This window comes from Heterodontus francisci, chromosome 4 (assembly GCF_036365525.1).
Source record: "Heterodontus francisci isolate sHetFra1 chromosome 4, sHetFra1.hap1, whole genome shotgun sequence".
NCBI lineage: Eukaryota > Metazoa > Chordata > Chondrichthyes > Heterodontiformes > Heterodontidae > Heterodontus > Heterodontus francisci.
The window spans coordinates 171,899,769-171,911,934 of NC_090374.1; the positions used below are offsets into that span (position 1 = coordinate 171,899,769).

The window sequence follows — 12,166 nt, forward strand, 5'->3', positions numbered from 1 at the left end:
TGCTAACTAATATTGCAGGGATCCCCAGCTACAGTCAGGAATCAGCCAGAGTAGCAACAAAATGTGATCTGTTGTTCCTTTGACGACCACTAACAAAGCCCTGTGTGTATTGAGATGGGATACAGGTCTGGTGCAAAAGGTGGCACAAAGGTTCTCTGGTCACTCGTGCGTTGCCCAAGTCCTGGAAAGCTGCAAACTCATCAGGAGCGAGAGGGTTACAACCTCCCACAATGCAATTGGATATGCTTGCAGGCCTCCTCCTCTCCTTCCGTTAGGGAAACTCAGTTCTTTGCAGCTGTTTGAGCAGGGAGGGAAATTGTGGTCTCCAGGAATGCCAGATTAAGACAGGGTGAAGGCAAAATTCAAATCACTCCAGTAATGAAGATACTGAGACAAAGGTTTCAAATAGCATTCCCCTCAAAGCTCACTTCTGCCAGAAAAAAAATGATCCTGGCAAGCAAGTCTACCTGCTTTATACAGGCAGGCACAGTTACAAGTTTTTGGTCTGCATTAGGTTTTCTCCATGTTCAGCATGACTCATACGATCTGGAGTGTAGTTTTATCACACAACAGAATGAGCTGGTCACATAATACCAAGACCTTTCAATGTACTAAAATTGCACAATTCTTCTATTCCCTGGAATGTAAACTGATGAGCAGTCCAGCGATGTGTGGAGGGACAGAGCGAGATAGGAAAAGCATCTTTAATGATTGAAACACATTGCTAGAGAAAGGAGAGTTGAACTTTATTTGCAGATACTTCAGCCAAAAATGCACATTGTAAAATTAATGCACATGGATCAATGAAAATTGTTACATTTCAAGTCACTATTAACCCAGAAATGATAAAAGTGATCAAGTAATTACCCAGTTGCGTACAGAATGGTGATAGTAAGTTCCAATAGTTCTCTCACCCCAATGAGTACCAAAGATTGCCCAAACTCATCACTCATGTAATACCTTGCTTATCTAAGGAAGAGGTGACTCTTGGTTGCATGTGCTTTAAGTCCATTCTAGATTCTCATGTAGAGCAAGCAACCATCAGGTATTATTTCACATTGGAATATATAAATCAAGCATAAAGAATAAATTCACAGATCCTCTTGCATCATAGGTTTCTGGAAAAGTTCCATCCTAAGCTATCTGAAAATACACCTTAAAGTAATTTTTGTCTACCTCATTTTGCTGTCAATGTTTTTTGTAACTATACAACTACAGGTTTACAAACACTTGTAAAATGGTACACCTTTAAACAGCAAACAAATAAAGAACCATGCCGCAAAAAACAGAGATGCTTAATCACCATCACAGTGTTAAGTGAAAAAGGGCAAATTCACTTTGTATAGAAAACCATTTCATATTAATTGCACAGAACTTGCATTTTAAAGGTTAAAGTGAATTCCCAAGTTTACAATACACTAAAATATAAAAACAAAAATAGATCCTTTATTAGAAAATATCAGTGCTGAATAGCCAGCTGTTTGACTATGCCATAAATTTGTTTCTTTCCAATTGAATTATGAAGGAAGGATGAGATAATGATCCAACAGGACTGCAATGGCTGACAGTCCACTTTGGATATCAATGAACAAGGCACTGACAGCAGGAAGAACAGTATATAAAAGATATTGTTTAAACATGACCATACAACTTGAATAGGTATTAGTAAAGCAGCCAGTACCTGCCCGAGTTACCAGCAGCAGGAACAGTTCCTCTCCCGGATATCTTTTTAGCTAGCATATTGGAAGGTTGACCCAAGTGATGCAGAAGTATTAATCCAAGCTGTATTGCTTTCTTTCACCAACAAACTGTTCAGACTGCCAAAGGGAATCTAGAATGTCAGAGCTGGCTCTCAAATTCAGGCCCAGGCTGTCACTTTACTTACCAGAGTTTAAAAAGTTTGTTGTTCCAATCATTTTGCTATTCGTCTTTAAAAAAAACATTGCATTTTGTAGAATGTACAATTTCAATATTTCCTAGCACTTGTAAGATTTTAAAACAGGAATAATTATGTAACATTTACAAATTTTTGAAACAATATTGTAATCTTGGTATAAATACTAAATTACAACAACTTTTCTTTACAATAAAGGACCCTTAAATGTTGTGCACAGGTATTACATGTACTTCCCACTTAAACCCATAGTAACATTGTAAAAAAATAAAACCATGAACAAGAGTCAATATGTTATTCCAATAACTTTAGCCTGTTTTATGTCTATTTGAACTGTGCAGAACTTTTCAAATGGTACCTAGGTACATTTTATCTTGTAGATGACTATACTCTTACTATTGTTTGTGCTACAAAAAGGTTTCTCAATTTCAAATCTCATCCAAAGGCTTTCAATGGAACAGAAGTCCAGCAGAAAGATAACCTTGTGGATCCTGCGATTCTTGGTAAGTATCTTACTCAGCCTTCTTTGTCCTCCTCCTTTTGATATTTTCACTTTCTTCAGGAGTTGCACCAAAGGCAGCAGGGCACTGTGTCTCCAGTTCTTCCCCTTTAACAGAAGCTTCTGTTTTAAAATGTGGTTCAGTAGAACTGGACTGCCAACTAAATGCCATATGGTACAAAGCAACTTCCATAGGTGCAAAAGGGGAATGATGAATGTTAAAGAGCACCATTGCAACCTAAAATACAAAATAATATATTTGCCAAATTGTACAGAGCAGCCTGATCAATGCCAAAAAAATACAAATAAAAACAGCATGGAAACCTAAAAAAAAGGATGCATATTCATGTAACTCAAGATTAGCAGCTTTCAAATGTGCCTTAGTCTGGTAAATAATGTCTCCAAATAAATCCAATTGGGTGTTAAGATCACAGAGCTGATCTAAATAAATCTTAATGACAATTTTTTTAAATAAAGAAGCTTTACAAGAGGCAAACTCTAAATATGAATAAAAATTTAGAAATGTGAAGTTCTAAAATGTTGCAGATGTACTAAAAATGATAGGGAGAAAAAAAAAGTCACCCTTAATATTGGGGATTACAGAATTTACTGATCAGCTGTTTATACTGCCGGCCAGCACTAGTTAAGTGACACTGCTCGTTAGCTGAGCAGCACGCTTATAACACTAGGTTTTGATAGACACCTGCTCCACCAGATTTAATAAATCATTCAAAAACTGTTAATTCATGTCACATCTGCACATAAGTGAAGGTATTCGAAAACAGCAACAGACCATGAAACAAATAGGAAATTTATGCATCAAAAGCCATAAGAATAGTACATAACCTTTCAGTGAAACATTGCTAACTACTCATGAAAACTATGAGTAAATGGTCACAAAGCCAAAAGAAAATTATTCAACCACAATGTCCTGAACCACCCTTCATGATTCCTGCAAATTAAGTTTTTTGTAACATAACTAGTGTATGTTAAGGAAACACATTTATCTATCTGTACTGGTTAAGGAAAACACTAGATTTCCATGAAACTAAAGTACATAATTCAGTGTCTCTGAACACAATGCTCTTTTCAATCCTTTCAGCAGAAATTCCACCCCCACCAATGCAAGAGCATATCCTCCAAAATGCCATAAGCAACACCAATCAAGATTCTCTAGTCTTTAAAGCACCTTGATAGAATATTAATTCACATACTCTAAAGTTTGAGTTTAGAGTTGTCTATGCAAAGCAACAGAAGGAATAGGCAAGAAACTGGATCACAGCGCTGTGTATCCCACTGAAGCACTTCATTTCTTGTTCTGTATGAATTTGTTGAGGCTAACAGGAAAACACATCGAGGAGGTGGACCCAGTTTTGATACCTTATTCTTCCAATATTCAAACATCAAGTTTTCTAAGTCAGAGTGAAATATCTGACAGATTTAAAGTAGAGATATGCTTCCTCTTTGGAAAATGAATTCTGAAGTCTCAGAAATCCTAATGAAACATCTGGAAGTTTAATTTGAACTTTCAAAGACTGTCCCTGATCACAAAATTCAGAAAACGCTGGGATAAACAAAAGCTTAGAAATACTTAAATTTCAATTTTCTATTTATCCAGAAGGAAAAGCTGATTTATTGTGATGAGATCAAAATGTTTTATTTCTAGCACCATACAAGTATCATAACTAAGTTACAGTACACATCAAAACATGTATAAATTAACACATTTATGAAACAATCAAACATGCTTGGTTTTCACCTCGGCTAAGTTTTCCTGCAAACCTTTCCTTAAATTAAGCATTTTCTTTCTTCCCAAAGGTCTGCCAGACAGAGGCTTGAGCACAGAAAAGATATATTCCAAGTAGAAAGCACTATATCACATAGACACAAAAATAACTTGGGTTTATATTCATTGTTGCCATTGATATGTTGGTTAATCTCCTGGTTTGTTCCCAATAGATATCTTGTTATAGGAATTGCACTAACTTCAAGAAATTTCCTTTTTTAATCATTTGGTTAGAGGGCAGCAAATGTATCTCTTTTCCTCCTCATCCTTAGCAAGTACAATCAATTTTAGCAAAAACTTAAATACCAGTGAAGCTTTAGTAAAATGTTCATCTTCTCCCCACAGCATTTCAAATAAAATTCAGTTGAAGCCACCCAGCATGAGGGAAAAGAAAATTCTTCTATTTTCCTTTTACATTCTATGCTTGTGCTTTCAAAGCACCACAGCATTTATAGGAAAACAAACATTAGCATCCCCAGCAACCCAATAGCAATTTCATTGCAACAGCCAATATCAACCACATGACAAGGGCAGATATAGAGGACAGCACTACTGCTTGGAATAATCCTTTTTCACACTATAATCTTTACTTCCGAAGGAGATGTGAGTGGAGGCTAGTAATGAACAGAATATGAGAGAGGCAATGCCTCACCATAGCAGCATGTCTAAGAAGTCCTGAACAGATAGGTCATTCCAGCATTCACTGCACCTGAACCATGTGCATCAAGTCTGAAAAATAGACTGCACATACAAGATCAAATAAGCTGCAAATGTACAAAATGCAAAACCTGTAGACTATGTCAGTTTGTCATCACAGAAATAGCATTCTATTATTTTGTCTGAGCAGCCATACAATTAAAGTCATCTTGTGTTCCTTTACCCCTGAAATGCAATACCATTTGGATCATGGCCACTTCCTATGATGACAAATTCAACAACATAAACCACACAGGACGGTGGCTTTATTTTGTAATCAATTGAATACTCCTTTGGTTATTTATAAAGTTGTTGCTCATTTAGTATGTGCTGTGCCAGAAGTGGTAGGACACAGGCTCAGGGAGGGAGGGAGGGATGAGAAACAGATAGAAATGTAATTACTTCAAAATGAATATTCTCACCTTCTCAACACTAGCATTGCTAAATTATATAATCAGCTGTATCACATATAAAAATTAGATCAGCCAACTTAAAAAATAAACCATAGGTGCCTTGGAAAAGAGATCCAGAAATGCTCAGGGTTCTGAAGACTAAAATTTTCAAGTGCATTGTCTCTGCTTCATTTAATCTAAAATCACATTCATGGGAACAATTTCATTAAATGCAGCACTCAAAATCCAAGTAATTGCTGCTGGTCTACAGAAGGCCTAAGGAAACACAAATTCAGTATTTATTGATACATCAGGTACCATCTGTACTGCAGGTACAATAAAAATGTCAATACCTGTCTGACAGCACAATTAATTTTCTATTTTCCTACCCCCAAAAATATCAGAGAATACATAAAGCCAGACAGTACAATAGGGGCCCAATGAACTTGCAAGTGCTGCAGACAAAAAAAGTGTTAAATGGTCTCACACAAGTTAAATAAAAGGAATTACCTACAGTTATATTACTCCATATTTATTTTTCAAAAGAAAAATTTATACAACTATAGCAAAATTACATGTTTAATGACATTTACATACCTCTGTGGAAACTACAAACATTGTGTACAAAAAGATCAGGTTGTGTCTGGTAATAGGTAGATAATTCATCTGCTGAAAAGTAAAGAGTACAGCTCCTATCAGAGTTACCTTTGTTCCACTGTAACAGAAACAGGATAATTAGTACATGTATCAATAAAAAGGAAGTAAAAACTCTTCCAACAGAGTGACTCCACAAAGAGAACAAACCACTGATAAGTTGCCCATTGACCAACTCAGTTAGACTGCAAATTCAGCAGCAGTATTAATAAGCCATTCTTTTTGGGCTAGTCACAAACAATGACTAGGTATCGCCAACATTCACAGTGCGCATTTTCTGGTAGGAGCAAGAATCCCTGGATAAACTTTTCCTTTCCTAGCTCAAGGATGATTGCATGACGTCTTGATGTTATAGTGATTAGATTGGCATGTGCCACATGTGCAACAAACCCAATTTATCACTGTAGGTGTGATCTTCCTCAGCCTTACAAATGAGAATTACGGACATCTGGGGATCAGTGGGAACAAAGAGAGAGATCAGCTGGGACAAAGAATTTTGTTATTTGGGCATCTGGTCATCATTCTCACTTGATTGTGTACAATACATTATACTGGAGTGTATGCTTCACCCAGAGAAAGCAGCATTTGCACAAAAACACAGTTATCTAAAGCATCCCAAAGCCATTCTGGGTCAGAAGGTAAAAAAGCAGACAGGATGAGCAGGAGTTTTGTAAATTGATGCTCAACTTCTTTCAAAGGATGAAGGTGATCATTTGGTAGACCAAATGAGAATTCCAAAGACTCACAACCCTCTGAGAGACATTTTTTTTTTCTTATTCATTCATGGGAAGTAGGCGTCACTGGCTATGCCAGCATTTATTGCCCATCCCTAATTGCCCTTGAGAAGGTGGTGCTGAGCTGCCTTTTTGAACCGCTGCAGTCCATGTGAGGTAGGTACACCCACAGTGCTGTTATCATAGAGTCAGAGTGGTACAGCACCGGGTCTGTGCCGACCAACAACCACCCATTTATACTAATATTAATTTAATACCATATTCCCTACCACATCGCCACCATTCTCCTACCACCTACCTACACTAGGGTCAATTTACAATGGCCAATTTACTTATCAACCTGCAAGTCTTTGGCTGTGGGAGGAAACCGGAGCACCCGGCGGAAACCCACACGGTCACAGGGAGAACTTGCAGACTCCACGCAGGCAGTACCCAGAACAGAACGCGGGTCACTGGAGCTGCAAGACTACGGTGCTAACCACTGCGCCACTGTGCCGTTAGGAAGGGAGTTCCAGGATTTTGACCCAGCAACACTGAAGGAACGGCGATATAGTTCCAAGTCAGGATGGTGTGTGACTTGGACGGGAACTTGCAGGTGGTGATGTTCCTACGCATCTGCTGCTCTTGTCCTTCGAGGTGGTAGAGGTCGCAGGTTTGGAAGGTGCTGTCTAAGGAGCCTTGGTGCGTTGCTGCAGTGCATCTTGTAGATGGTACACACAGCTGCCACTGTGCATTGGTGGTGCAGGGAGTGAATGTTTGTGGATGGGGTGCCAATCAAGCGGGCTGCTTTGTCCTGGATGGTGTCGAGCTTCTTGAATGTTATTGGAGCTGCACCCATCCAGGCAAGTGGAGAGTATTCCATCACACTCCTGACTTGTGCCATGTAGATGGTGGACAGGCTTTGGGGAGTCTGGAGGCGAGTTACCCGCCACAGGATTCCTAGCCTCCGACCTGCTCTTGTAGCTACGGTATTTATATGGCTACTCCAGTTCAGTTTCTGGTCAATGGTAGCCCCCAGGGTGTTGATAGTGGGGGATTCAGCGATGGTAATGCCATTGAATGTCATGGGGAGATGGTTAGATTCTCTCTCGTTGAAGATGGTCATTGCCTGGCACTTTGTGTGGCGTGAATGTTACTTGCCACTTATCAGCCCAAACCTGGATATTGTCCAAGTCTTGCTGCATTTCTACATGGACTGCTTCAGTATCTGACGAATTGCGAATGGTGCTGAACATTGTGCAATCATCAGCGAACATCCCCATTTCTGACCTTATGATTGAAGGAAGGTCATTAATGAAGCAGCTGCAGATGGTTGGACCTAGGACACTACCCTGAGGAACTCCTGCAGTGATGTCCTGGAGCTCAGATGATTGACCTCCAACAACTACAACCATCTTCCTTTGCGCTAGGTATGATTCTAACCAACAAAAGAGTTTTCCCCCCGATTCCCATTGACTCCAGTTTTGCTAGGGCTCCTTGATGCCATACTCAGTCCAATGCTGCCTTGATGTCAAGGGCAGTCACTCTCACCTCACCTCTTGAGTTCAGCTCTTTTGTCCAAAGGTTTGAACCAAGGCTGTAATGAGGTCAGGTCGTGAGTCGCCCTGTCGGAACCCAAACTGGCTATCACTGAGCAAGTTATTGCTAAGCAAGTGCTGCTTGATGGCACTGTTGATGACACCTTCCATCACTTTGCTGATGATTGAGAGTAGGCTAATGGGGCGGTAATTGGCCGGGTTGGACTTGTCCTGCTTTTTGTGTACAGGACATACCTGGGCCATTTTCCACATTGCCGGGTAGATGCCAGTGTTGTAGCTATACTGGAACAGCTTGGCTAGGGGTGCGGCAAGTTCCGGAGCACAGGTCTTCAGTACAATTGCCGAAATATTGTCAGGACCCATAGCCTTTGTAGTATCCAATGCCTTCAGTCGTTTCTTGACATCACGCGGAGTGAATCAAATTGGCTGAAGTCTGGCATCTGTAATGCTGGGGACTTCAGGAGGGGGCCAAGATGGATCATCAGCTCAGCACTTCTGGCTGAAGATTGTTGCAAATGCTTCTGCCTTATCTTTTGCACTGATCTGCTGGGCTCCCCCATCATTAAGGATGAGGATATTTGTGGAGCCACCTCCTCCAGTTAGTTGTTTAATTGTCCACCACCATTCACAGCTGGATGTGGCAGGACTGCAGAGCTTAGATATGATCTGTTAGTTATGGGATCGCTTAGCTCTGTTTATCGCATGCTGCTTAAGTAGTTTGGCACGCAGATCGTCCTGTGTTGCAGCTTCACCAGGTTGACACCTCATTTTGAGGTCTGCCTGGTGCTGCTCCTGGCATGCCCTCCTGCACTCTTCATTGAACCAGGGTTGGTCTGCTGGTTTGATGGTAATGGTAGAGTGGGGGATATACTGGGCCACGAGGTTACAGATTGTGGTTGAGTACCATTCGGCTGCTGCTGATAGCCCAGAGCCTCATGGATGCCCAGTTTTGCATTGCTAGATCTGTCCGAAATCTATCCCATTTAGCACGGTGATAGTGTCACACAACACGATGGACGGTATCCTCAATGTGAAGGTGGGACTTCGCCTCCACAAGGACTGTGTGATGGTCTCTCCGACCAATACAGTCATCGACAGAAGCATCTGCGGCAGGCAGATTGGTGAGAACAAGGGCGGCACAGTGGCGCAGTGGTTAGCACCGCAGCCTCACAGCTCCAGGGACCCGGGTTCGATTCCGGGTACTGCCTGTGTGGAGTTTGCAAGTTCTCCCTGTGTCTGCGTGGGTTTTCTCCGGGTGCTCCGGTTTCCTCCCACAAGCCAAAAGACTTGCAGGTTGATAGGTAAATTGGCCATTATAAATTGTCACTAGTATAGGTAGGTGGTAGGGAAATATAGAGACAGGTGGGGATGTTTGGTAGGAATATGGGATTAGTGTAGGATTAGTATAAATGGGTGGTTGATGTTCGGCACAGACTCGGTGGGCCGAAGGGCCTGTTTCAGTGCTGTATCTCTAATCTAAAAAAAAAAAGGTCAAGTATGTTTTTCCCTCTTGTTTCTCTCACCACCTGCCGCAGACCCAGTCTAGCAGCTGTGTCCTTTAGGACTTGGCCAGCTCAGTCAGTAGTGGTGCTACCGAGCCACTCTTGGTGATAGACATTGAAGTCCCCCACCCAGAGTACATTTGTGCCCTTGCCACCCTCAGTGCTTCCTCCAAGTGGTGCTCAACATTACTCATCAGCCGAGGGAGGGCGGTAGATGGTAATCAGTAGGAGGTTACCTTGCCCATGTTTGACCTGATGCCATGAGACTTCATGGGGTCCAAAGTCGATGTTCAGGACTCTCAGGGCAACTTCCTCCCTACTGTAGACCACTGTCCCACCACCTCTGCTGGGTCTGTCCTGCCAGTGGGACAGGACACACCCAGGCATAGTGATTGCAGTGTCTGGGACATTGTCTGTCAGGTATCATTCCGTGAGTATGACTATGTGAGGCTGTGGCTTGACTAGTCTGTGGGACAGCTCTCCCAACTTTGTCACAAGCCCCCAGATGTTAGTGAGGAGAACTTTGCAGGGTCGACAGGGCTGGGTTTGTCGTTGTCGTTTCCGGTGCCTAGGTCGATGTCGGGTGGTCCGTCTGGTTTCATTCCTTTTTAAGTTTCTCCTCATCTGTCTTAAATGGGCAACCCCCTTATTTTTAAACAGTGACCCCTAGTTCTAGATTCTCCCACAAGGGGAAACATCCTTTCCACATTTTCACCCTGTCAAAACCCCGCAGGATCTTATATGTTTCAATCAAGTCGCCTCTTACTCTTCCAAATTCCAGCAGATACAAGCCTAGCCTGTCCAATCTATCATAAGACAGCCCACCTATTCCAGGTATTAGTCTAGTAAACCTTCTCTGCACTACCTCCAACGCGTTTACCTCCTCCTTAAATAAGGAGACCAGAACTGTACACAGTACTCCAGATGTAGTCTCACCAATGCCCTGTATAGCTGAAGCATAAACTCCCTACTTTTGTATTCAATTCCCCTCACAATAAACAATAACATTCTATCAGCTTTCCTAATTACATGCTGTACCTGCATACTAACCTTTTGCGATTCATGCATTAGGACACCCAGATCCCTCTGCATCTCAGAGCACTGCAATCTCTCACCATTTTAGATGATATACTTCTTTTTTATTCTTCCTGCCAAAGTGGACAATTTCCCACTTTCCCACATTATACTCCATTTGCCAGATCTTTGCCGACTCACTTAACCTATCTATATTTCTTGTAGCCCCCTTATGTCCTCTTCACTAGTTACTTTCCTACCTATCTTTGTGTCATCAGCAAACTTAGCAACCATACCTTTGGTCCCTTCATCCAAGTCATTTATATAAATTGTAAAAAGTTGAGGCCCCAGCACAGATCCCTGTGGCACACCACTCATTACATCTTGCCAACCAGAAAATGACCTATTTATGCCTACTCTTCATTTCCTGTTAGCTAGCCAATCTTCTATCCATGCCGATATGTTACTCCCTACACCATGAGCTTTTATTTTCTGCAATAACTTTTGATGTGGCACCTTTTCAAATACCTTCTGGAAATCTAAGTATAATACATCCACCGGTTCACCTTAATCCACAGCACATGTAACTCCCTCAAAGAACTCCAATAAATTGGTTAAACATGATTTCCCTTTCTCAAAACCATGTTGACTCTGCCTGATTACCTTGAATTTTTCTAAATGCCCTGCTATAACGTCTTTAATAATAGCTCCTAACATTTTCCCTAAAACAGATGTCAAGCTAACTGGCCTGTAGTTTCCTACTTTCTGTCCCCTCCCTTTTTGAATAAAGGAGTTACATTGGCTATTTTCCAGTTTAACGGAATCTTCCCCGAATTTAGGGAATTTTGGAAAACCAAACGAAAGCATCAACTATCTCACTAGCCACTTCTTTTAACACCCTTAGATGAAGTCCATCAGGACCCGGGGACTTGTCAGCCCGCAGCTCCAACAATTTGTTCAGTGGTGATTGTAATTTTCTTGAGTTCCTCCCTCCCTTCCATTTCCTGACTTACAGCTAATACTGAGATGTTACTGGGGTAGGTGGGACCTCTACAAACAGGATGGTCTTCACCTGAACCAGAGGGGTACCAATATCCTGGGGGGGAGATTTGCTCGTGCTCTTCGGGGGGGGTTTAAACTAATTCAGCAGGGGGATGGGAACCTAAATTGTAGTTCCAGTGTACAGGATGTTGAGAGTAGTGAGGTCAGGGATAAGGTTACAAGGACGCAAGAGGGCACTGGCAAGCAAGAACTTGGTTTAAAGTGTGTCTACTTCAATGCCAGGAGCATCCGGAATAAGGTGGGTGAGCTTGCAGCATGGGTTGGTACCTGGGATCTCGATGTTGTGGCCATTTCGGAGACATGGGTAGAGCAGGGACAGGAATGGATGTTGCAGGTTCCGGGATTTAGATGTTTCAGTAAGAACAGAGAAGATGGTAAAAGAGGGGGGTGTGTGG

At 41.7% G+C, this 12,166-nt stretch overlaps 1 protein-coding gene across 2 annotated transcripts in view; it reads right to left on the reverse strand.

The window, feature by feature from the left end:
* Positions 1-725: 725 nt before the first annotated feature.
* LOC137369389 (trimeric intracellular cation channel type B-A-like) overlaps positions 726-12,166 on the reverse strand; it is a 53,395-nt gene continuing 41,954 nt past the window's right edge. Inside the window, exons 5-6 of one of the 2 annotated variants that reach the window (XM_068030534.1) lie at positions 5,865-5,982; positions 726-2,501 (exon numbers count right to left, since the gene is read on the reverse strand). In XM_068030534.1, coding sequence (XP_067886635.1) covers positions 2,253-2,501; positions 5,865-5,982 — 367 coding nt within the window. In that variant the 3' untranslated portion in view covers positions 726-2,252. Of the gene's footprint in view, positions 2,632-5,864; positions 5,983-12,166 lie in introns of both variants that reach the window. The other variant, XM_068030535.1, reaches the window with a different exon arrangement.